The 26,581-nt window shown below is 43.0% G+C and overlaps 1 protein-coding gene across 1 annotated transcript in view; it reads left to right on the top strand.

Moving 5' to 3' along the window:
• Positions 1-26,581, top strand: part of DNAH6 (dynein axonemal heavy chain 6) — a 174,706-nt gene that overhangs the window by 122,235 nt on the left and 25,890 nt on the right. Inside the window, exons 57-65 of the mRNA XM_016202528.2 lie at positions 2,882-3,046; positions 5,284-5,351; positions 7,233-7,413; positions 11,248-11,427; positions 14,489-14,722; positions 19,627-19,762; positions 22,343-22,512; positions 24,386-24,576; positions 26,110-26,270. Of these exons, the coding sequence (XP_016058014.2) occupies positions 2,882-3,046; positions 5,284-5,351; positions 7,233-7,413; positions 11,248-11,427; positions 14,489-14,722; positions 19,627-19,762; positions 22,343-22,512; positions 24,386-24,576; positions 26,110-26,270 (1,486 nt within the window). The remainder of the gene's footprint in view (positions 1-2,881; positions 3,047-5,283; positions 5,352-7,232; positions 7,414-11,247; positions 11,428-14,488; positions 14,723-19,626; positions 19,763-22,342; positions 22,513-24,385; positions 24,577-26,109; positions 26,271-26,581) is intronic.

The following is a 26,581-nucleotide window of genomic DNA, read 5'->3' on the forward strand; positions in this document are numbered from 1 at the left end:
CTTTTCTTCGGAATCACTCCAAGAATGGATGTTTTCAAAGTTGCCCACTCATTCAACACATGTTATTTGAGAATCAGTGGCAAACGGCACATACGTGGTTCTTGCCTCAACAGCTTACAATCTAGTTGGGAAAAGAGACAGTAAACAGAGAAAAGAGAGAGGAAATGAGAGAAGGGGAGGGAGAGAACTTGCGATAAGGGCTTTGGAGGGTCAAGCCCGGTGCTACCACAGCCGTTAAGGGGGTTGGGGGGTAAAGAGGAAATGAACGTAGATGCAGGGGTGTGGGTGGTAACATGAACTGTGACCCCCAGGGTGAGCTCAGCCATGTGAAGAGCTGAGAGAGAAGGGCTTCCCAGGCAAAGGGGCAGCATGTGCAGAGGCCTCGGCCACCAGAGAGGCTGATCAGCGGCAGTGGTTCACTTAGCTGATTTACTCTTCTGTTTGTATGAGAAGAAAATGAGCGAGCGAGAGCATGGGCTGTGAGCTGGGTAACCGTGCCCAGGCGTGTCTCTGCTGCGGCAGGATGGTGAGAGCTCAGAGAAGACCACCGGCTGGGGCGGCTGAGCCGGGGCACCGCATGCCCACTCGAATGACGACTGTTAGCATCAGCTGCCACTTACTGAGTGCCCACCACATGCCAGACTCTGTTCTCGGTATTTTACGTACATTAATTCTTTAATCCCTCACTGCCACTTGCCACCTTACAAGGTAGTTACCACTATTATCCTGTTTTACCTGTGAGGAAACTGAGGCACAGAGGTTCAGTAAACTGTCTGAGCAGCCTTGGCTGTTCTACAAAATCCACAGCAAATAAATCACCGTGCTCCCAGCTTCAGCTACGAAGAGCACAAGAAGCTTCCATGTGTGGCATCTGCCCTTGACCAGCACAGGGAAGGTTCTACCATGGGTCCCAGGTCCTCATTCAGACCCTGAGGTTACAGGAGTGGGTGAGGTCTCTCAAAATCTCTGACACAGTTATGTTAGCCCCATCCTGGATTGTTAAGCCCCAGGCTACTTCATAACACAGGAGGTCCTGAGGGAATTCCTTCTCTCCCGACAGTGGACGGACTTTCCGTGATGTTCTGCCCTGGACAGCTGAGGGGTCTGACTGTAGCTAAGTGCTCAGGGCCCCACCAGGAACGGGGGACTCTGACCAGCTGCTCCTGCTTTCGGAGACTTGGAGTCATTAGCACTATACACCCAGCTGCTTTCTACATTTGTAGGGTGGTATTTTTAAACTTTGTCTCCGCCCATTCATGGATGTGAAGTTGAGTTAGGCCACCTCAGTCAGCATTTTTTAATGAAATAGAACAGAATTTTAAAAAGTATAAAACCGTATCACAAGTAGTAAGGAAAATTTTATCTCATAAAGTTTTAAGGGTTTACATGCTGGGGTACCATGTCACAGTGTGAAATAAATTTGTTAACGAGATTACAGTCACATTTTCACAGCTCAGGTGCACACTGACATAAAGATGTTTGTCGCGGGGTCTGCTGGCAATGTCTGCGTGTTCAAGCTCTTACCAATAATCAGCTTTGCTTTGAAAGGGGAAAATACCTGTCTTCTAGAATAAAGGTCCACACATTTTTCCTGTAAAGAGCCAGATATATTTGTTTTTTCAGGCCACATACAATCCCTATACAAACATTCTCTGAACAAATTTTCTTCTTTGTTTTGGTTTGTTTGGAGGTTTTATTTGTTCCTTTTCACCACCTTTTAAAAATGTAAAAGCCATTATTAGCGCAAGAGCAATACAAAAACAGGCTGCAGAGGTCAGGTTTAGACAGCAGCTGCAGACTGCCCACTCATGGCTGAGAACAACCGTCAAAGTGGACAGGTCTCTCTGCCTGGGGCCTGTTGGAGGACCATGCTGCAGTGACTCTCCTTCCTTAGATTCTTTCTCTTCCTTGGACTATTGAAAAGCACTCACTGGGAAATGGACACTGTGCGAGGTAGTGAGAGGGCATTACTGCATATCCATATGATCCCTAAAAAACTGCTTGTTCAAAGTAAATTTTGAGGCCTAAGGAATTTGGAGAAGTTGATGTCATCCAATTTTGGGGGGCAAGACCCCAAATTATTTTATTTGAAGGGATGGTATAAATGAAAGAACATAAGTGGACGATTGGTACGACTTAGAGAAAAGGTAGAGGTGCTCCAACATGCACATACTGCGTTGGTGACCGGGGAAGTCACCCCACGGCTATGGGGAGCCAGCCTAAGGCTCAGCTCTCATCACTGTCTCCCAGGGGGTGCATTTCAAAGAGGTTCTTTGATGGATTTCACCTGCTCATTCAGGTCATGAGTCTCAGGGAAGTCACACAAATGGGGGTCATTCTGTCAGTACCCAGTTTGTGCAAGTCCAGTAGTGACTGATCCACACTTTTCTCCAAGTGTGACGCACCCTCCGCTGCATTCAGCCCCTCCTCCCAGTCGTCAGGCCTGACTCCCTGCTCTCCTGAAGGAAGGTTCGGCCACCGCATTGGTTCTGCAGCTTCATCAGTTTCTCAGCATGTTCCCTCTCTTCATGAGATTAGTAAAGAAAATATTTGGCAAAGTTCTTCAAAGCCACATCATGGCGGTGAAAGGAGCAAGACAGGAAGCGTGGAGCTCCAGGTCGATGTGGCAGTTGGTGGCAGCCTGGGAGTCCCGGTGGTAGCTCTGGCTGCGAGGCACTGGGGCTCGGCGGGCCTTGGGGTGCCCTAGGGCGCTGTGAGGAGGGGGCAGAGGGCTGGACCTGAGCAGCTGGGTGGGATGAGGGACGAGTGCCAGGTCCTGTCCAAGCACCACTGAAGCGGAAACTGCGAGGACTCTTGGTGAAGGCTGTGATGTCATCCATTTTAATGCCTCGTTTTTTGTACTTCTGTTTTCATTTTTAAGCTTAAAGAAACCTTGGATCCAGCTCTAGAACCCATTCTTTTGAAACAGACCTTCATAAGTGGTGGACGACTGCTCATTCACCTTGGGGACTCGGACATCGATTATGATAAGAATTTTAGGTTCTATATGACAACCAAGTTGCCAAATCCCCACTACCTGCCTGAGGTAAGAGCTGTGGGCCTGGAATTGCCAACCTGAACGGATTGTTACGGTGTGAGGGCTCTCTGAAGTGTAGAGGGTTCCCACCTGAAGGGAACAGCCCTCCTCCAGCTCCCTCTGCCCCCTCCAAGCCCCCCTTTCCTCCTGTCACCCTCCACTCTTGCTTCTCTTCTGAGTCCTGGTTCTGATTCCAGTCAGCGTTCTGCTGGCCGCCTGTAGTCCTCCCCACTCGGTCCCCAGGCCGCTGCCCTGCCTCCCTCCCCTGCGCACCTGCCTCCCTCCCCTGCGCACCTGCCTCCCTCCCCTGCGCACCTGCCTCCTTCCCCTGCGCACCTGCCTCCCTCCCCTGCGCACCTGCCTCTTCAGCCCTGGCACCAGCCCCTCCTGGTCGGCAGCTGCTGCTCACATCACAGGGCCCCTCCCCTCCAATCATCCCCCTCGCTCCTTCAGCACAAGGGCGTTTGTGCCCTCTTAGCATGGCCGATATGTGAATCCGAGCCTGAGAGTCTGTGCGTGGGGGGCTGTCCGTCTTTAAGTGTGCAGATACGCACCGCACACGGCCACAAGCAGAGAAAACTTATCCAAGAATCGTGATTCAAATGCCCAGTGTGCCTGCGCGTGGAGTCCTGGGGGAGGAGTGGCCCTTCCACTCCCTCGTGCTCTCAGACTGTATGAGGGAGCTGTGTGGACCCCACTTCCATACACGTCCCTGAGCCACGATAGGATCCGGGAGAACCTCTACTCCTGTGCTGCAGAGCCCAAGGCAGTTGCAGCAACAATGAAGACAGCTGGGACTCCGTTCTCCCTTCCCAAACGGGGCTCTGAGGGGCTCCCCACCTTCCCAGTACCCCCACCACCCCCAGCACAACTCTCTGCTGCCACAGCTCCAGGTACTGGCTTCACACTCAGCAGGGTCTTTCCAACCCAGCAGGTCTCCCCTTCTCCAATGGGGCCCAGGCAGTTAGGGAAGGGACTTCCCAAATCAGAACTTTATTCTTCGCCCCCTACACACACACACACACACACATACACACACACTTTTAAAAATATCTTTAAATATACCCTTTCAATAGCATCGCTTTAGTTACTGACTTTCTCGTAGGCTGTCTTCATAGATGTATTCAGGTTGAAATTGACCCACTTCTTAGATAAGATGAGGAAAATGCCATTTGAAGCCTAGGTCAGGGTTTTCCTTGTCAGTCCCTGCCAGAGAGCATGTCCACAGTTCCAATTTAGAGTTTAGAAAAGACCAATGTGCTGACTTACAAGCCTCAGCCTCTCACTTCCTAACTTTTGCGAGGGAGCCTCGCACACCTTACCCAACCCCAGCGCTGTGACTGCGGGTAAATCCCTCTATTTCCTGGATGTTCAAGTCAGTCAGCTATAAGGTGGAGACAAAGCCTTCCTCAAGGGTTTGTTGTGCACATTAAATAAGAAGAACATGTAAAATATATGACATTCAAACACCTACTCTTACTATATTCTTTTTGCTATTATTTAAATAATATCAGAATATTATAGCAATAATTTTTCATAAAGATATGATATAGTATATGTTAAGCTCTATTATCAGTGTCTTTTTAAAATATGTATTTATTGGTTTCAGAGAGAGGAAGGGAGGGAGAGAGAGAAATAGAAACATGAGTGATGAGAGAGAGTCATTGATCGGCTGCCTCCTGCACCCCCCCGACCGGGAATCCAACAGCGACTTTCTGGTTCATAGGGCGACCCTCAACCACTGAGCCACATAGGCCGGGCCAGTATCTTCTTTTTAAGTAGGACAAGGTCTGTGCAAGTTACTGTAACTAAGTGATTTTATTACCTCCGTTGGCCCTCACGAATACCTCGTGAGTTGTTATTTATCGTCCCAATTTTCAAATATCAGGAACTAAACTAAAGCTCAGCCTGAGTGAATGGCTTGTCCAGCGTCATTCATACACTAAAGAGCGCACCTGGAATTTGAACCCAAGCAATCCATTCTGCAGCCCCACTTTTTTCTAACCCTTCACTGGCTCACCCAACTGTGGCATTTGAGGAACAAGACCGTCACTCATACTGGCAGGGAGGGTCATACTGAGATTTTGTAAGACAATATGCATGGTGTGTGGCGGGTGGGTGGGTATGTTCACAGTTAAACCTGAGAGACATCCAGCTGGGTAATAATGAGCTGTGTTCTAATAAAGATGCACTTCTTATTTGCGTAGTCTGAATAAGCATTTTAATGGACCCTGCTCCTTTTCTAGGTGTGCATTAAAGTTACCATCATCAATTTCACTGTAACCAAGTCAGGTCTGGAGGATCAGTTGTTAAGGTAAAAAAAAAAAGGGAGGGGGCAGGGAGAAGGAAAGGTTTCCTAATATTTTGTTTAGAAATTTTGGCAAAGAAATTTTTAATGTATTAAAAGAAAGCATCACTCGTGAACCCCCTCAGTCACAAAGACTACAGTAAACGGCCAAGTTCTTTTCCCCTTTCATCACTTTTCGCAGCTGCTGGCCTTGTCCGGTCTCCTCAAGGAGACCAGGGATACTCTCTTCATTCTTGACCATGGCTTGGGACAGGCCTGCAGCCCAGCCTGGCCTCTTCCCCTTCCCCAGGGTTTCCGATCTTGGGCAAGTAAATGAAGGTAGTCCTATGGGTTCTAGAGACTCATTGCCCCACACTGTGAGAAACACTTCTGCCCCCAAATATATTTCTCTTGTTTCACTTGTCTAGGTGTTTTCTTAGTGCAGTTATTTTTACCTACATTTGTCTACCTCAACAACAACAAAAAATACCCTCTCTCGGTATATGTTGTATGTGATTAAATCTCCATTTCCCAAAAATGAGATTATGAATTATTTATAGTAATCATCAGAACTAGCCAAGAGGTTTAGGAGGCAAAATGTTTTAAATATTTATTGAAATAACATTGATATTGGTTAAAAACTAATTTTGCATGTGTGTGTATTGATTAATTTTAAAGGAAAGTATCATTTAAGACCCATATTCAAAATCAGCATAATCCTCTATGTTCAAGTCAGGATTATTCTGATTTTCTCCCGTTATCACTACGAGCTTAAATTTCTTTTTCCATGTTGATTTTACAAACCTACTGTGCCAGCTACTAACTTGCTTGACTTCTGCTAGGCTAGCTTTTTTCCAGAGAGGGAGTCTCACCACACATGTGGCCATGTTCCACGGATGTGGCTGAACCTTCTGCCTATCGGCTTACTCCCACGGACAGCTGAGCGTAGCTGTGTGGCTACACGGTCGCCTGTGACACTGCCCAGGCTGAGCGGCCAAAGTGCCCTGACAAGAGCAGGGCAAATGTCGAGGCTCAGTCCTGGGGGGGAGTCCCCAGGCCATATTTCACACCCCTCTCTTCTGAAAGATTGTATAAACAAATGAATTTGCAGTGACGATTTCTTCTCATCTTCATGTAATAATCTGTCAAATTTCTGAATTCAGCATGTACATAACAAATAAACAAGGGGTTATTATGTGAGACAGTTCATGAGAGGCCGGTGACCCAGGTACAAGCCCAGCTCCGCCTCTCAAAGCCACATGGCCTCAGGAAAATGACCCTGCAGGGTCTGCATGCTCCTGTGCAAGCCAGGGCGATAACCACTGTGCCCACCTCACAGGACCATTCAAAGGATTTAAAAGAGAGAGTGCACATAAGACTCTCAGCAGGGGGCCTCGATTAGCTCCTGCAGACAGAGCTGGGGGCAGATCATGAGAGTACAATTAAAGGGAGAGAAAAGTTCACATGTTTGGGGGGTAGGGCAGCTAGAGGTAAGGCAACTGTATTCGATGCAATCAAGAATCCTTTCAGGGAGGTGATGGGATTTCAGAACCTCCCACGTAAAAGAATGTTCCTGGCATCATTTTCAGCCTGGCACAAGCGAGCATTAGAGACAGAAATCGAATGCTTAGAGAGATCAAGCATTGAGCAGGTTTTCTGAAGAGAAGATGAGCAGAAACTGTGGTAGGATGTAGGTCTTGAAATATAATATAAAGAATCAGAACTAATACGAAAGTTCAGCAAATACCCACTGTGTATACCCAGCAAAAGAGGGGCCTTGTGCATCAGGACTTGGCTGGTAACATTAGTTCTCAGCGAGGTAGCAAAACAAACCAAAAATGTATATATATAGAAACAACTGTAGGGCACTGACAAAGCCATAATATACATATTCAAATATTGGTTCAGTGATGTGGTGAGACTGGAGAAACCCGAGCTGGAAGAACAGAGAATCAAGCTCATAGTGAGGATCAACACCGATAAAAACCAGCTGAAAGCTATCGAAGATAAAATCCTGAAGATGCTCTTTACATCTGAAGGTAATATTCTGGACAATGAAGAACTTATTGAGACACTCCAGGATTCAAAGGCAAGTAAAATATTTTTAGTATTTATAAAAAGTGTGTTACTTCAGAAGTTACAGCTACTGCCTTTGAGAGTTCCTGCAAAATCTTAAAGCAAGAATGGCGGCCACACCGAGGCTGCCAGGGGAAGAGTAGATAAATGGTAGACAACGGCTCCTCTTTTCTGCATTTTTAAAATAAAACATGAAATGTTTTAAATGTACATTTAAAATAAAATGTAAAGAACTGGAGCAAGATGTAAGTTGAAAGGAATAACACAATTATATATTCGTATTAATGTCACCCCCTCCAGGAAGTCCCCTCACCCGGTATTCCCAGCTGAAACTAATCTCTTCCTCCCTGGAACACCGATAGCACCTTATCTGAACCTCTATTATAGCACTTGTCACTTTTACCTTATGTCATAGGTATCTAAGTACATGTCTCATCTCTTCTGTTAGGTTGTTCATTTCTGTGTAGTAGGAACCTGTGAATAGTTCATCCTGATCTCTCTGCAAGAGCTAAGCATACTGCTTTGTACATATATGGTGCTCAGTAAAAATGTATTGATAGTAAGATGAAGTTTTACATTAAACGTATATGGCACTGAACTATTTCTCAGATTCCAATCATAATTTTAAAAGTATCCTGGGGGAATACAGCCTATAAAATGATTTTTATCCATTCATGAGAAACATAAAATAATCTAATGAAAAATCCCCTTACAGGAAGTACGTACAGTTACAGTCTTTGCCTTCTATTGATGTCAGAAATGGTTTAAGCTTTATATCCCACAGTCTCTTGGGATCTATCTCAGACTGAAGCAGTAATAAACAAGTCATTTTGGGTCTTCCATTTCTTACCTCTCTTTGCTTGTTTGTTCGTCAATCTCTTTCCTCTTTTCATTCATTCTTCCACAGGTTTTTCATTTCTGCAAGTTGTTGCTAACCCATTTATTTTTTATCAAACTTTTACTCACAGATTGTTTAAAGAATAAACTATTTCTACAGGGTTTGTTATGAAAAAATAGCATTTCCTGCCTTCTCTGCACCCACCACCACCACCCACCCATGACTCCTTTCACAGAGACAACTACTTTCATCTCTTTTTTTTGTTTTGGTTACTGTGTTTTTATATCTTTTCTCTAAATAATAGACTCATATTGCTACTTCCTGAGTTTGTTCTTTTGAACATTAACTGTTACCTGTATCTCTAACACACACACACACACACACACACACACGCGTGCCCTTCCCATCTCCCACCTCCCACTGTAGTTATATCCTGATGGTAGTTAAACACTCAGTGTTCACATTGCCTGGAAGTGTGAAGATCCGTCTGCAGATATTTGGGGAGGCTGAGAAGAGAAAAGCTCAGTCTTAGCACCCAGCAGGCATACATTTACCTGACCTCTTTGTTCTCAGTATGGTCCCTCAACCTGGCCTGGTTTCCTTCCATCAAAAAAAAAAAAAGATCCTGTCTTTCCATTTCCTCGAGGTGAAACCTCTGTTTTCAGCTAGGGTGGAAAAAGGACAATCCCCTGGCTATGTGGTTTGGGGAGATAACCTGGGAGTCTATCAGCCAATTCTTATTTAGCCCCTTCCCACCTCCAGTGGTGCTAAGCCTTTGAGGGGGATTCTGTTTTATAAATGGTCAGGTTCTTGGCTCTCCCCTTTGCCAGTGTGGAATCCCTCTTCCTGGGTCTGCTAAGTCATCACTGTCTGCTTTCCAGTCCACAAAATTGTATTGCTATTTCCTGGTCAGTTCCTCACATCTTTGTGGGTTTGCACTGTGTTTTAAAACCCCTTTATTATAATTTCATAGTGGTTTCACTCGGGAATGAAGGTTGATGCATGCGTTCTGACTGCCCTCTTAATCTGTAAGGTAGTTTCTTTATGTTTCCAAGGGGTTGCCGTGGACAGATCCTTTCTATAGGGGCGAGATAGGACCCATAGCTCCTGGGCTGTATTTCCCGCCACTTACTGCCCTAAACTCCCAGAGCCCTCATGTAAAAACACGTATCATATTTCCTAACTGTCACTGAAGCCTCAGGTCTCTAGGGCATAATATCTATAAGTAGTTACTAAACTCAACGGAGGCATAGCATCTCCAAGTATTCTCTGGCAAAAGGAAGGAAATGGTCCACTTTGCTTTCCCTTTAGCCCTGGGTTCTGCGTTATCTAGGCCTTAGGCTCCCTAAAGAATAAAGAATTGTTTGCCATGGGTCTTCATTAATCAACTACTCCCATATCAACTTCCTTTTTAAAAAAATAAATCATCTAGCCCAGCCGGGCGTGGCTCAGCGGTTAAGCGTCGACCTAAGATCCAGGCAATCAGGGTTCGATTCCTGGTCAGGGCACATGCTCGGGTTGCGGGCTGTAGCCGATCAATGACTCTCTCATCATTGATGTTTCTGTCTCTCTCTCTCTCTCCTCTCTCTGAAATCAATAAAGATATTTTTTTTTTTTAAAAAATCATCTATAAAAGCTTTAGTTGAGTCCAGCATTAAGACTGAGGTTTCCCACTCAGCTCTTCCCTTTCTTGTCGCCTCAGGTTCCTAAGGGATCAGTAGTGGGAGAGTTTGGGCCTTTGACTCCTGAACACAGCTCTGTCCTGAGTCCTTCCCTTCCCTTTCTGGGTGGACTGGGGTGGAGAGTCTAGACTTAGACACTAGCCACATGCGGGCGTTGAGCACTTGAATATGGCTAGTCTGCATTAAGGTGTGTTGTTAGTGTAAATACACACCAGATTTCAAAGACTTAATTTAAAAATGTAAAAAATATCTTAATAATTTTTATATGAATTACATGTTTTTATAGCCAACATATATTGGATTATAGAGGGTTAAGTAAAATACAATGTTAAAGTTCATTTTACTTGTAATAAACTTAGAAAAGTTAGAATTATACACGTGGCTCACATTATATTTCTAGTGGGCAGTGAGGGTCTAGACAGACACCTGAAGTCCCCTTAGCTCTCCCTTTAGAATAGTGAACACTGAGCCGCGGTCCCCACAGTGATTCTTCATGGTCCCTGCCCCGGACCCTTTGATTTTCTAGAGACAAAGGATGTCCCAACCCAGGGATATCCACAGCTGAAAAAATGTGGAGGGGCAGGGTGGAGAAAGGGGGATGGCCACCAACACAGAGAGACTGAGGGAGACAGAGAAGGGAATCGTGGAAAGCCCACATGCTGAAAGGTTCCCCAGGGCCACAGATCCAAAATACAGAAAACCAAGAGAACAGCCAAGACATTGAAAACAGCCCCAACTTATTTGGGTTTATACCCCTTCAGAGACAACAGCTTCTATCCCCAGGTTTCCTTATGCCTGTACCTGGGAACGCAAGCGAAAGAAGGGAAAAAACTAGCCTCGCCTACCTGGTTGTTCCAGAGTGGGATGCGGTACTGCTTCCTCCCAGCCTCTCTGACTCACCCCTTTGGGCAGTGTCCCAGAAGATACGGGTGTCCCTCTCCCTTTCCGTATGTGAACCTTGGATCATTTTAGGCCTGCTCATGAGGAAATCGGGGAGCAATGGCGAGTACTGTGCTAGTGTTCCTACTTCAGAAGTAATTCAGGTTTGAGCCTCGGCGAGGTACTGCTCCAGTTTTTTCAGGGCTGTTTGCATTGCCTGTTCCTGTTTGCCCATCCGAGCTCTGGGAGGAAAGGTCAGCTCAGTTAGGAGGCCACTGAGTCCTCAGACTCAGTCATTCTATCTGGGGACCCCGTTATTATAATCACTAATTCATCACACCCTTATTTCTTTCCTACACATAACCGGATGTATTCCCCAAATCCCACCTTTTAAAAAAACAAACAAAAAACACAGAAATTAAGAACTTGTTTTCATATGTTTATTCAGATCACTTCTGGTGCCATTAAAGGCAGGCTGAAGGAAGCAGAGTCCACGGAAGTGATGATAAACGTTGCCCGTGAGAAGTATCGGCCAGTAGCCACTCAAGGCTCTGTTATGTACTTCGTGATTGCCAGCCTCTCAGAAATAGATCCTATGTATCAGTATTCATTAAAATATTTCAAACAGGTAAGTTTGGTGGTATTTTTGTTAGCGAAATCTCTCTCTTTGGTTTTCCTTTAGACCCTGTTGAGTTTCTTCTTGCCTTGGACAATCATGAGCTTAGTTATTGGGTAAAGTCCTCCAGGAGTTTTGGTTCACATTCTGGTTCCAGAGCGGCTCCACCCACCTACCCGGTCCCCCGAAGACTCGAGTGCCCAGTATGCTCAGAACGCTCTCAGGGGGAAGAAGAGAAAGATTTTCCTCTCGGTTTCCTCAACTAACTAGCTTGCTTGTTTTCTTTCTTGCCGGCCTTTCTTTTTTTTCTTTTTTCTTTTTTTTCTCTTTTAAGAGCCCCAGCTCCATGCTATTTCTTTATACTTTCTCTACAGTAATCCAGCTTCCTTTCGAAACACTGTTAGAGTTTTTCGTGTCATATCTCAAGTTTCTGACAGCGCCGATGCCTAAGCGAGTTAATTGGTCTGTGACTTTTCCCCCCAGAACTTTTTATATAACTGGCTATCCTCCCCTGGGTTTTATTTAGAGGAGCTTTCCTTTGTTCCTCTCCCACTTTCACCATATCACTGTAAGACTTTGTTTTATTTATGGTCTCCCTACTAGATCTTATAGTCACAGTTAAGTTTCATCCGATGTCTTGTAAATAGGATATTTTTGGCCCTCATTCCGTACCTCCCGAAAGCAAATTCAGTGTCACAGATCTTTGGCAAACAATGTTAATTCACCTGAAGATTTACGGGGGGGGAGAGGGTTTGCATCACTCATTACACAGCAAAACTTAGCAGGCACCCCCAGTGGTGTCTCTGTTTACCTCCAGAGTTTCTCTCAGCCACCAGCGACGTCTCCCTCTGAGCCCACCCACACACAGCCTCCCTGACTCCGTTTTCCCGTCTACCAGCTCCTACTCCCTCTTGTCTACATGGTTGCCTTTTCCATGCAGAGCAGTTTAGCTTACTTTCACTTTTCTAATCATCTGTGCTCATACCCATAATACAACTCAACAGACAGAGGCCTTTCCATATATTCCACTCACGGTAGAAAACAGTGGAGAATTGTAGGTATACTGTGTTTCCCTGCAGCACACCTTCGCTTCCTGTTACAGGCCCTGATACCTCTAGTTAGTGCTGGCTCTCACATGTGAAGCCAGGCGAGCCTATGCCCAGTGCCATAGTGTTTGCAAAGCACTGCTCCACATACCTGGGCTCCTAAATGGATTTTCACAGATAACTGCCCGTCAAACACAGTTCGCACTCCAAAGCCATATCCAACCTGTTTTATCTTTTGAGCCACAGTTCCCCTTACTCCTTCACAGCCGCCAAACTGTTCAGGTTCTGCAGACTCCCTGGGTGCTTTATGTTTACGGGACTCCCTCTGTTTAGAATGCCTTCCCTCCCAGCTTGATGCCACCTTCTCTGGTGAACCCTGTTTCTGGGGCTACAGTAGTCTGGAGGCTCTGATAAGCTGGACATACAAATTGGCTCACTCACACGCCTGGGCTGTCAACAGTGGCCTACACTGGCCTCTCCACGTGGCCTCTCCAAAGCAAATGTTCTAAGGACCCAAATGAAAGTTTCCAGGTTTCTTCTGACCTAGCCTTGGGTGTCATGCATCATCGCTCCTGCTGCACCCCCTTGGCCAGCTGAGTCCAAGCTAGCCCCAGATTCAAGAGGAAGGAATTTAGACTCCACTCCCCAATGGGAGGAGTGGCAAATAGTTTGTATCAGTCTTGTATCCAACACATTTGCTTGTGCCTCATATGGGTACTAAATAAGATGTCTAGAGGAAAAACCAAGCTTGGCCAAGGCTCATAAAAATTGTCTGAATACTTCAACAGCACTTTTTTTTTTTTTTTTTTTTAATATATATATATCTTTATTGATTTCAGAGAGAGGAAGGGAGAGGGGTAGAGAGATAGAAACATCAATGATGAGAGAGTCATTGATTGGCTGCCTCCTGCACGCCCCCGACTGGGGATTGAACCAGCAACCTGGGCATGTGCCCTGACCGGGAATCAAACCCTGATCGCCTGGATCCTAGGTCAACGCTCAACTGCTGAGCCACGCCCGGCCGGGCTCAACAGCTTTTTAATGGAGGGATGGAAACAGACTCTTCATGAAACACTAATGAAGTATTGTTTGGTCCTCAGCGTCATAAGGGAAGGCGGGTGGGTGAGGCTTCAACCAGACTCCAGCAGGAGAGAGAGGCCCACCACCCAGAGGCCCACCGCCCAGGGCAACATGGTGTAAGTGCCCTGCCTCACCTCGCACCTTTGCCTCTTGTGCTGCGTATCTTTTGAGACTGAAGCCCCCTCTAGTCCCTCGTGAGACTCTCCCAGCCTCTGCTGCAAGGTCCCCCTTCCCCGTGACTTCCACACAAGCCCATGTTTCAGGCTCTGCTCAAGCTTCCTTACCCAGCTTGGGGCTCCTGGGGATTTTTAGCTCTTCCTCACATGCTACTTGTAGGTTCCAGGAAATGGCCCTCTCATGCCTAAGCCCTCGATGGCGCCCCCTCTGCTGCCTCCCAGTGTCCTTGTAATGTGGGGCACCTCCAGGGCAGGAGGCTTGCTCTCAAACTTCCAGGTAAGAAATACGTAGGAAGGAAGTCCCCTTTAAAACTGGGTCCTCTTAAATTTCAAAGAAAATTCTAGCACATTCTTTCCACACCTTGAGAATTATCTTGGGGCGGCGCCAAGAAAAGCACATGACTTTACCTTGCCCTTCCATCTCTCACCCCAAACGAATGATCAAGTCTGAGTTGAGGGTGTGAAAAGACTGGTTCTGCCGGCTCACCTGCATTTTTCTGTGTTTTCTGTCTCTTATCAAGATGATGCCTTCAAGATGTCAGGAGTTTGGCATTGGTACATTTCTGGAAAATGGGGAGAGGGGGGAATGCAGAAAATAAGTATCACGTATCAGTGTGGGATGAATTCCGGGCTTTTTCATAGAACAGTATCCAATCCTGTGCTGCTATTTGTTCACTGAATATGGGGGGAGGGAGGCGAGGATCAGAGATATGTTTTCCCTCCACAGAAGTTGAATGAAATCGGAGACTGACAGAGTTCTCTCTCCCACAGCTGTTCAATACAACAATAGAAACTTCTGAGAAGGCAGATGATTTAGAGCAGCGCATGGCCATACTCCTGGAGCAAACCCTCCTGACTGCGTACATCAATGTTTCGAGAGGACTCTTTGAACAACATAAACTCATCTACAGCTTTATGCTCTGTGTTGAGATCATGCGTCAGCAAGGAAGCTTAACTGATGCCGAGTGGAATTTCTTTCTCCGAGGTTCTGCAGGATTAGAAAAGGTACCTGTTTCAAGTTTAGATTGTAAATGTTATCTAGACAGAGCTCACAAGCACCTACCAAGGTTATACATTTGGCTGTGTGTCCCAGGGTGGGGGCACTGGGGGTGTGGAGGCCCAGGCTCTAGCTTAGCTCTGTCTCTGGGTGATGCGACATCCCCTTTGTGCAGCAATGGCCTCACCCACACAAAAGGGATGTTGGGAGTAACCAGTGAGCTAGAGGATGTGAATGGTTTAAAAAGTTGACCATCTTACAAATATGAAGGGTTAAAAAAATTTTTTTTTAATATTCACCTGAGGAAGGGGGATATCTTCCACTGATTTTTTTTTTTCAAAGAGAGTAGAAAGGAGGGGGAAGGGGAAGAGAGAGAGAAACATTGATGTGAGAGAGACACATCAATGTGAGAGAGACACGTCCATTGGTTGCCTCCCTAACATGCCCCTACCGGAGGTAGGGATTGGAGCTGCAACCAAGATACATGCCCTTGACCTGGAATTGAACCCATGAGCCACTGGTGCGCATGCCAACGTTCTAACCACTGAGCCACACTGGCCAGGGCTGAAGACTTAAAATTTAATAAAAGTTATAACTCACAGATTTGGCAATACTGTTTGTGAAATCATGATCCCCTATTTCCTCCTTGGGTCATCTTTCAGTATAAAGTATGGGTGTAGTAACTTGATTGTTTCCTTCTCTAACACTGTAACACGTGTTACAGTTTCCTTCTGCTACAGTTTTCCTTCTTCATATTCATCCTTTTATCTCACTTACCCTGGCCACTTAAGCTGGACTGACTCACCACATACTATAAACCCGGTGGCCCCCAAATTAAGCCATAGTCTCCCCAACTCCTGCCTATAAATCCATCTAGCTTCATCTAAACTCTTGGCTCTGTTCTGCCACTGTTGAGCTCCGTCCTTGGTCCCTGCAGACATGATACCTGCACCGCTTTGCCAGTATTTGAGCATCAGTGTATCCCAGGGAAGTTGGACGTTATGCTTTTATTTGACACCCAGTGCCCTGTGCTCCCAGGAAAATCCCAGGCAAGACCTTTCCACCAGATGATCCTGCCTCCCCAACCCCCACCCATCTTGCATGCATACATATTCTATTAATGAGTTCTTAACTTCATAATCACAGTTAGTACTTAACAAAGGGCTAGCTGTGGAAGCAGATCGACTCATTTATTACTCTCAGTATTCTTCTTAAGTGAGTTCCTAGTTTTCTCTCTAGTGTGCAGATAATTAAGCACAGAGATTAATAACTTGTCATGATCACATATCTATAGTTAATAGGGTTTGGAACCAGGATTTGAACCCTTGCAGTCTGTAGAGCTTGCCCTCTTGCCCACTTCACTCCACTGCTGACTATTATTGGTCACCGAGCCCAGCCTTCTTCCTCACAGCACTCGTGTTCACGGCCTTGTGTATAGTTTTCCCAGGACTTAGAGAGCTTGAAGAACTTTCCACAGTCATATAACTGATGCATGGCCAAGTCTGATTCAAACCTGTGTCTAAGCGTCCAAAGCCCACGTCTATTCCAGTACCACCTGATACTTCTAATGAACAACATATTTCAAAAAGAAATTTAAAATATGAATTAAAAAGAAATTTAAATATTATCAAAGTCAAAACTTAAAGTTAACCAGAAATCACCTTCAGAAACTCCTCAAACGTTTTTTTTAAATTAACCTTTCTTTTCCTCCACCACAAGGAAATATTAATGATTCTTGACTGATTTTTTTGGAACTGTGTGGAGATATCTTTTATCTAGTTACTTTACTTATTTAGTTACTAGTATCTTAACACTTGTATTTTCCATTTTTATCATAAGTGCTCCATCTCAATAGGTCAATAAATCAATAGAATTAAAAAGAAAAACCACGTGATCATCTTAATAGACACAGAAAAAGCGTTTGACAAAACCCAACATCCTTTCATCAGAAAAACACTCAACAAACTAGAAATAGAAGAGAATTTCCTCAACTAGATAAAAGGTGTGTACAAAAACCCACAGCTAACATTCTTAATGGGGAAAGCCAGGATGCTTTCCCTCTAAGATCAGAAACAAGAGGGGACGTCTGCTCCAACCACTTCTTTTCAACATTGTACTGGAGATCCTCCTCAGGTCAAGCAGATGAGAAAATGAAATAAAAGGCATCCAGGTTGGAAAAGAATGAAAACTATCTCTATTTGCAGATGGCATGATTTTGTATATAGAAAACACTGAGGAACCTATTTTAAAAGCCATTAGAATTAATAAACAAGTTCAGCAAGATTGCAGGTACAAAATCAATAGACAAAATTAATTTGTATTTCTTCTGCACACGTGCAATGAACAAGATGAAAATGAAATTAAGAAAAAAATTCCACTTGCAGTGGCATCAGAAAGAATAAAATATTTAAATATATATTTAACAAAGGAAGTTCAAACTCATACTCTGAAAACTACAAAACATGTTCAGAGACATTAGAGGACCTAAATAAATGGAGAGAAATATCCCACATTCATGGATTGGATACTTATAATTGTTAGGATGGCATGTTCCCCAAACTGATGTACAAATTCAATACAATCCTTGTCAGAACCCCAGCTGACTTCTCTATAGAAATTGACAAGCTTATTCTGAAATTCATGTGGAATTGCAAAGGATCCTGATCCCAAAGCTTACTACAAAGCAGCAGTAATCAAGACGGTGTAGCTAGCATAAAGATAGATATGTAGATAAATGCAATCAAATGTGAGAAATAAAACCATATGATTGTGGTCAACTAGTCTTTAACAAGGGTGCCAAGAAAATTTATTGGGAAAAGAAGTCTTCTCAATAGTGCTGGGACAGCTGTATAACCGCATGCAAATGAGTGAAATTGGATCCTTACCTCACACCATATTTAACTTAAAATAGACCAAATATCTAAATATAAAACCTAAAACTCTTAATAGAAAACAGGAGTAAATTTTCATAATCACGTATTTCACAATGGATCCTTAGATGTCCTACCAAAAGCATGAGCAACAAAAGAAAAAATAAATTGGACTTCATCAGAAATAAACATGTACTTGCTTCAGATGACACTATCAAGAAAATGAAAGGACAACTCACAGAATGGGACAAAACACTTGCAAATCATATCTGATAAAGGATTTATATCTAGACTATATAAAGAATTCTTACAACTCCACAATAAAAAGACAATAGACAAAGGACCTGAGGAGATATTTCTCCAAGAAAGATATACCGAACTAAGCAGGTGAAAAGATGCTCGACGCTGTTATTCATCAAGGAAATGTAAATCAAAACCACAAGGAGATACGACTCACACCCACCAGAATGGCTATAATAAAAAAAGACAGATAATAACAATTGTTGGTGAAGAAGTGGGGAAACTAGAACCCTCGTAAACTGCTGATGAGAGCAAAAATGGGGCAGCTTCTTTGGCATACAATCTGGCAGCTCCTCAAATACAGTGGTGCCTCAGTTTTCGAACGTCTTCGTTGACGAACATTTCGGTTTACGAACGCCATAAACCCAGAAGTAAATGCTTCGGTTTTCGAACATGCCTCGGAAGTCGAACATGCCACACAGCTTCCACTAAGGGCAAGATCCTGAGGCCTACCTGTCAGCTGTTGATCCCTCGGTCTTCGGTTTTGGAACGTTTTAGCACTCAAACGTTCTTCTAAAACGGATTACATTCGAAAACCGAGGTACCACTGTAATTAAACATAGAAGTATCATATGACTCCGCAATTCCACTCTTAGGTATATACCAAATCGAAAACATATGTCCACACAAAAACTTGGACATGAATATTCATAGCAGTATTATTCATAATAGTCCAAAGGTAGAAACAAGCCAAATGTCTATCAACTGATGAGTGGATAAATGAAATGAGCCATATCCATACAATGGAATATTATTTAATTATAAAGAAGAATGAAGTGCTAATACATACCACAACCTTGAAACATGAATAAACCTTGAAAGCATTAAGCTCAGTGAAAGAAGTGAGTCGCAAAAGGTCACATATTATAAAATTTGATTTATATGAAGTGTCCAGAATAGACAAATCTTTACAGACAGAGATCAGTTTAGTAGCTATTTAGGGCTAAGGGGCATGGGCAGACAGGAGAGTAATAGCTAAAATGGTCTAAAATTGACGGTGGTGATGGTTGCAGGTATCTGTGAATTTACTAAAATATGTGCTCTAAATGAGTGAATGGCAAGAGTGTGTGAATTGTGTCTCAATAAAGCTGTTTTAAAATATAGTATAGAACCTCAGGAAAATATTCATGACATTTTCAAAGAATTAGTTTCAGTCTACAATCATAGCTGTTTCTGTCTCTTGTAAAACTGTTTACTCACATGGAAGTGCTTCATGGAATACTACCAGATGGCATAATACTTTTCCCAGAAATTTCTAGGAATATATGAAATGCTTACACATACACTCAGCCCAGCTAGAGGAAGATCACCACTTGTTTTGCTACTGGTACTGGTCTTCTACTCAGATTTCCCCATCTCCTAGAGGTGAGAACTTCTGGAAATCTGATTTGGAGGCTAGATCTCCGGGGGGAGGGGGGGATCATTAACAATAAGAATACTTGGGGGTGGGGAGAGACTAGTGTGGAGTGTTGGAGAACGGGCTGGAACTACTTAACAGGTTTAATGTTAAGCCTTCACCAGATCAGCTGCCTTCTGCAATGTCAACCTGAAGGCTTTCGGCAACTGTACTTCTATGGGAAGGTCTACAGCATTTCTATTTCTTCATTTCGTATTACTTGTCTTAGGTAAATGGTTGTGTTTAACATGCTATTAGAGCTTAATTTTTCACTTAAACGAGGTGAAAGCATGTTTTGTGATTGTCTTTGTGAATTACTACTCATTTTCTTTCTGTCTTATCATAGGAACGCCCACCGAAGCCTGATGTTCCCTGGCTGCTTACTCCCATGTGGTTCGCGTGCTGTGACTTAGAAGAATCATTTCCAGTTTTCAAGAGACTTACACGATATCTATTGTTATATCCTATTTCCATACGTTTAGGTAATATGGCAAAAGGGGGTTGTAAACAGGCTCATCAATCCTAACTTTAATGTCTCCTTTAACCTTTTCTGCAATATCAGTATTTTCACTAGGAAATTTCTTCATTGCTAAGAAATTATGGATTTCTCATTTTCCCAAGTTTTGAGTTTCAGTGCTTATCCCATGAATTTTCAATATTTCATGTTCACTGTTATACCTAAAACTGGACACGATGGGTCTGGGCTGACTGTGAAGCAGAGACAAGGTTGAACCAAATATGAGCATTCACTCCATTATTGCCGGCAAATGGGAGAGCAGTGGGATTTGTCCACATAAGACCTGCTCTGCCCTTCCCTGGCTGGTTATATAGGGCTACATGGGGGGGAGAAGGGGAGGATGGCTGCAGGGTCTGTGGTCCTTGTCTCTCCTTCCAAGGTCTTGAAATCTGACAACAAGGTTATTTTCATTGGTGTTAAAACTCAGTTCCACCAGGCCCTAGGACCTGTGAATGGTTTGCATTCCTGAGATAAACTCCTGGAGAGGAGTTCAGGCACAGCAACCAAATCAAAGCACATCCTGTCCTTTGTCTGTTCTCAAAATGCATTTTCTTTTCTGAGCAATGGACCCATCTAGGCCCCAAGGTGTCTCATCTTTTTACAGCTCTGTTTTTCTTCTTGTGGTACATCCTCAAGTTTCCCAGGATCTGCAGGAAAACTTCTTATCTATAGTTAGTAAGGTGAACAATCATTAAACTATGGTCCTATTCCTATTAGGTGCCCTCCCCCCCTTTCACAATCAGGGTTAACAGAGTATGACCAACATCTGTTAACCCAACATACCTATTTTAGGGGTATATACATTTACTGCTAAGTATTGCTTTAGCTACATCCTATAGTTTTTTTGAAACCTTTTTTATTGAAGGATAACATACATGTATGTAGAAAAATGCACAAAATCAACATTGTACAACTGGATTAATTCTCAAAAACTGACTATACTTATGAGCCACTACCCAAAAATAAAGAGCTTGAACAGTCCCAGCCTCCCAGGATCCCCTGATGCTCCTTCACAGGACGCCTACCCTTTTCCCCAGAGGTAATGACTGCTCTGATTATAACGTTCTATATTAATTTTCCCCACAACTTTTAACATGCAGCCTTTTCCATTCTAAAAGTACACTTTTAAATTCAAAAGCATTTAAGTTATTTGGGGATAATCTTTTTATTAATTGAATTATATTATAGAAATTATATTCAGAATCTGCATAACACTGATTTTTTGGAAATTATTTAGACTTTTTGGAAACTGTTCCATATGCGACATTTCTTGGGTGCAAGACTCTATAAGTTTAGCTAACATCTATCACAATGCATAGCTACAGAATTTTTTTGTGCGATGAGAACTTTTGAGATTTACTCTTTTAACAACTTTAAAATATGCAATACAATATAATTAGCCATAGTCACCATTCTGTACATCATATCCCCAGGACTTATTTATTTTATAACTGGAAGTTTGTACCTTTTGACTCCCTTGACCCATTTTGCCCACTCATGCACCCCCTCCTCTGCCAGCTACCAATCTGCTTTCTGTATCTGTGAGCTTGGGAGGCGGGGGTGGTTATTTTGGTTTGGGGTTTTTTGGATTCCATATGTAAGTGAGATCTTAGGGTATTTGTCTATCTCTGGCTGACTTATTTCACATAGCATAATGTCCTCAAGGTCTATCAAGACTTATTGTGTTTATTTTATTAATGTTTTTTATACTTGATCTGTCCGTTTCTAAGAGAGATAGATTAAGATATGCCACGGTGATTAACAATTCCTCTTTGTGATTCTGGAATTTTCCCCATTGTATTTTGTGAAACCATGCTGTTAAGTATAAATGGGTTTAGGGTTATCATCTTCCCAGTAAATTGTTCCTTTTTTATTAAATAATATTCCTCTTTATTCTAAAAAGTGCTTTTTTGTTTTAAAATATATTTTTTAATGTTAACATTATTGCATCAGATTCCTCTCGGTTAGTGTCCCCCCTCTATATTCTACACTCTTCATTTTCAACTCTTGTATCATTGTCATGGTTTTGGTGTATCTTTAGTGGGATTTAGTTGCTTTAAACAGTGTGATAGTCTCTTTTTTAACAAACAAGTTTTAATGCAATTATATTTACTATGGTTATTGATCTATTTCAGAGGCTCTCAACCGGCGAAGATTTTGTCCCCCAAGGGATATTAGGCAATGTCTGAGGGCATTTTTAGTTGACATCTAGTAGCTAGAGATCAGAGATGTGGCTAAACATTCTACAAGGCTCAAAATAACCCTCCACAATAACTAACCACTTGGCCCAAAATGTCAGTAGAGATAAGGCTAGGAAACCCTGATCTGTTTGGACTTACTTCTGTGGTTTTCTGTTGAATTTTTTCTGATCCAGTTTTAAATTCTTTGCTCTTTAATTAGGCTGAGGAGGGGGAGATTAGTATATTTACATTTATAGAAAACTTTGATAGTAAATATGGAGATTTCTTAAATTACCAAATATATTTACTTAATTTCAAAGTCAAAACAACTCTAATTAAGGCATCTTTTTAAATTATGTTTCCAGGATCTTTTGAGACTTACATTAACCCACAAGAATTGGAAGCATATACCAAAATGAAGGAAGAAATGGAATTCACGACAGAGGAAGTCGAGGCCACAAGCCAGGATTCGTGGCTTTCAAATTTAAGCTCTTTCCATAAACTAATCCTTATTAAATGTTGTAAAGAAGAAAAGGTAAGTTATTTTTTTAACTAAAAGACTATAACTTTCACTAAAGCTCACCATCTAGTTATGATCCATGAATAGATTAGATTTATCTGCTAGCCATGGTGGTGAGACACACATTCATGGGCTGGTGTGCAGACACATTCACCCGTTATTGCCTCTTCCTCCACCTGGGAATCATGAGCTTTATGGACCACTGGAGAGACAAATAGCACTATGGCAAATCCAAAGACAGGAAACTGCGTGCTAATTCCACAGGAGACCTGGGCTCTATTGCTTTACCCCATGCATCTCCTTTCTGTATTCTATGTACTTGACCATATTCTTGGATATATGTATTGCTGGGTATACATTATGTAGAGTAGAGCCTAACCAAGTGTGTGTTTTATGCAAACTTATTTTCTACATATTTAAAACATTTCGTAGAGAAAATCAGTTCATACACATGAGAAATTGCACATGTAACCAAATAGTTTGTGATCTTTCATTAATAAAGCCATTGGAAACCTAGATTTCTCTGTTTAAATTCAAAAGCATTTCATGAGTGTATTACCACTTTTATATTTACATAGTAGCCCCAAGGAACAAGCTACTGGTGCTTCACCCTGTTCTCATTTGCTGTAAACTCTATGAGCACTTTTTTTGTCAAAGTAAAAAGCAAATAGCTCATATCATTGAAAACATTTTAAATAAAAATAATAAAGAAGTTAATGCTGGAATTATACTTAATCACACAGTGACACAGCTAGAACAAAGTTCCAGACCCTCGGCCCTGTCTCAGGGCCTGTCCCTTCTGGACCTTGCTACCTTACAGTCAGCACCACAATACAGCCTCACTGAAGTGGGCAAGCCTGTGAACATATTTTCCCAGTGTGGCCACATTGGGGTGCCATCCAAACCCTTAGCCCTGAACCGGGTTGGGATGTCCCACCTTCTCCCCACCCAAACAACAACAAAAACATGGTAAGACTTGCTTGGACAGGGTGCTGCCAACACCCAATGGAGGGTTAACATTAAAGCCCGGCCGCTGCCTACAGCTGTGAAGGATGTGCCCTGCACCACCTTTAAGGCAGCCATTCACATCGTAGATATGGTAGGTTAGCTTTGTATACTTACCATGACAGTTTTCTGGCACAAGTATCTTGAAAGGGGACACCTCTTTCTGTCTCAAACAAAGGCTCCATATGGGCTACGGAGAGACATGGTCTGCAAGGGCAGAAAAGGGGCACATCGGCGAGGGCGAGAGCAGCGAAGGAAACACACTGGTGTAGGAAATGGCCAGGCAGGGGCGCGATCATCAGGCCTGAGGCTGGCCCCCAAGAGAGGCCAGAAGACGCTGATGAGTGAAAGAGAGAAAGGTGGTGAGACGATGTATGCAGTCAGTTCTTCTGAGAAGCTGGCTTGTGAATGAAGAGCAGTGAAATGAGATAGCAGCTGGGAGGGGACTACAGTCAAGGGAAGGCTCTCGTTTGGGTTTTGAGAACAGGAGATGGTAGGGAGATGCCGGAGAGAGGGAGAGATCAGTAATGCAGAGAGACAGTGGAAGGACTGACAGAACAGTCCAGGAGAATGCAGGAGGGAGAGAACCAACGGAGGCAGGCTGGGGCAACAGCAGGGTTATAGATAGACGGAACGATGGGGCGCTTTCCTCCCCTCCAATAGTTCATCCTGCTCAGTGAAGTCAGGACAACCACGGCTGTCAGCAGTTGCGCCGTGTCCAGTTTCACCAAATTGATCCATAGGAGAAATATACCTGATCAAGAAAAAATGAGTTCAAAGGGCAGGGCACCAACCTCTGAGAAGCTGAAGGGGAAACAGGGTAAAATTATGAAGGATACTCAACCAACTCATTTTTTTAAATGTTTTTCTTTTCATCTTTCAGGTGGTTTTCGCTCTTACAGACTTTGTAATAGAAAATCTTGGAAAACGCTTTATAGAGACACCACCTATGGACCTGCCTACTCTATATCAAGACATGTCATGCAACACTCCCCTGATATTTATCTTAAGCACGGGCTCAGATCCCATGGGCGCATTTCAGAGGTTTGCCCGGGACAGCGGGTATTCAGAACGGTAAGGTCACATTGTGCAGTTTTAACAACTCCTATGAGCATCTCCTTGATAAAATTTTCCCTCTTTGTTCCCCCTGTGGAGCATGAATTCCTGCATAACATCTGTAATAGAGTCAACAATAAAATAAAATAAACCCTCCCATAGTGCTGGGTTTATTCTAGCAATGCAAGGATGGTTAAAATTTTGAAAATAAATTAATGTAATTCACCACATTCAAAGGTTAAAGGAGAAAACCCCTTTAAGTAAGTAAGAAAACTATTTCAAAAGATGCAGAAAAAGTATTTGTTGAAATTCAACATGCATTCATGGAAAACAATTTAAAACCTCAGTGAGATACCACTACACATTAATGAGGTGTAAGCAAGGACATGGCGAGACGAGTGCTCTCATCTGCTGCTGGGAGAAGTGTGGAATGGTGGCCTCCCTTTGGAAAACAGTTTGATATTATAAAAAATTTAAACATACACAAACTCTGTCCAACCAGCAGTTCCACTCCTAGGAATATACACAACAAAATAGAACACACACGTGTACCCAAAGACATGTACAAGAGTGTTTGTTGAAGCATTGTATGTAATAGCCAAGAACCATAAACAATCCAAATGACCATCAAGAGCGGAATGGATAAATAAATTGTAATAAAAATGAATGAACACAGTGACACACAATAACATGAATTAACCTAAAAAAAAAAAATGTTGATTGAAATAGACCAAATAAAAATAAATGAACTATATGACTCCACTTATAAAATTCAAAAACAGGCAAGACTGACCTATAGTGTTAGAATTCAAAATTGCCTTTGAGAGTGAAGAAGGCTCCTCACTGGGAGGGTGATGGTGATGGCCTCTATTTTGCCCTCAGTGGCGGTACATGTGTATATTCACCTTGGGAGAATTCATTAAGCCCTGCATTAATGATTTGTGTACTTTTTCCATAGATATGGTAGCCTTCGATTCTTTTTTTAAGCTTTTAAAAATTGACCTATCAGGTTGGAAGTCAGGATAGCGCTTGCCTTTGGGAAGAAGGAAGGGAAATGATGGAATGGAAAGGGGCACAGGAGAGATGTCTCTGGGGTGTTGGCAAAGTTTTCTTCTCAACCACAGATGTTCATTTGTGATAATTCGTAGAGCTGTATATTTGTTCTTTGCACTTTTCTATATGTGTTATAGTAAAAGTGTTGTATTTTTTTAAAAACACATACTTGTACATCTATCAGAATGAGCATTTATAATTTTTTTTAAAATCCTCACCTGAGGATATTTTTCCCATTGCTTTTCAGAGAGAGTGGAAGGGGGAGAGAGAGAAACATCGATTGGCTGCCTCCCAGATCAAGCCTGCAATGCAGGAATGTGCCCTTGACCGAATCGAACCCGAGACCCTCCAGTCCAAGGGCCGAGGCCACTGAGACAAACTGGCTAGGGTCAGAATGAGGATTTTAAATGTGTGCTTATTCTAGGCAAGAGTCTACTGTATTTCAATGTCTTAATAATTTCATTGCTTAAAAAACAGCATTGTTGTTGTTCAACTCAGGCTGCAGTCAATTTCACTGGGGCAAGGACAAGGGCCCATCGCTGAAAGGATGATCAAAGACGCTATGAAATCGGGAAACTGGGTGTTTTTGCAAAACTGCCATCTTGCTGTTTCTTGGATGCTGGCGATGGAAGAGCTAATTAAAACCTTCACAGATCCAAGTATGTTGAACACACATCATTTGCATAATATACCATTTTATGTAGCCTTTCTTGTTGAATCAATTCCTTATAATAATTTTTTGTTGTTTCCCCATATTAAAGAGGAGAGATTTGAGAGCATTAGTTAAGTCACACAATCCAGATATGAAAAAAGGTCTTCAGACTCCAAGTTGAGAGTATTACCCCCTGGAACACTTCTGTTTCAGGTTGCCATCTGTGGGAAGCCATTCAAATTCAAAATAGATGACATATAGGCATGATAAAAAGAAACAGAAAAATGAATTTAGGACAAAGCAGGAAATTAAATCTTT

The sequence above is a fragment of the Miniopterus natalensis genome, chromosome 13 (genome assembly GCF_054644295.1).
Source record: "Miniopterus natalensis isolate mMinNat1 chromosome 13, mMinNat1.hap1, whole genome shotgun sequence".
Lineage (NCBI taxonomy): Eukaryota > Metazoa > Chordata > Mammalia > Chiroptera > Miniopteridae > Miniopterus > Miniopterus natalensis.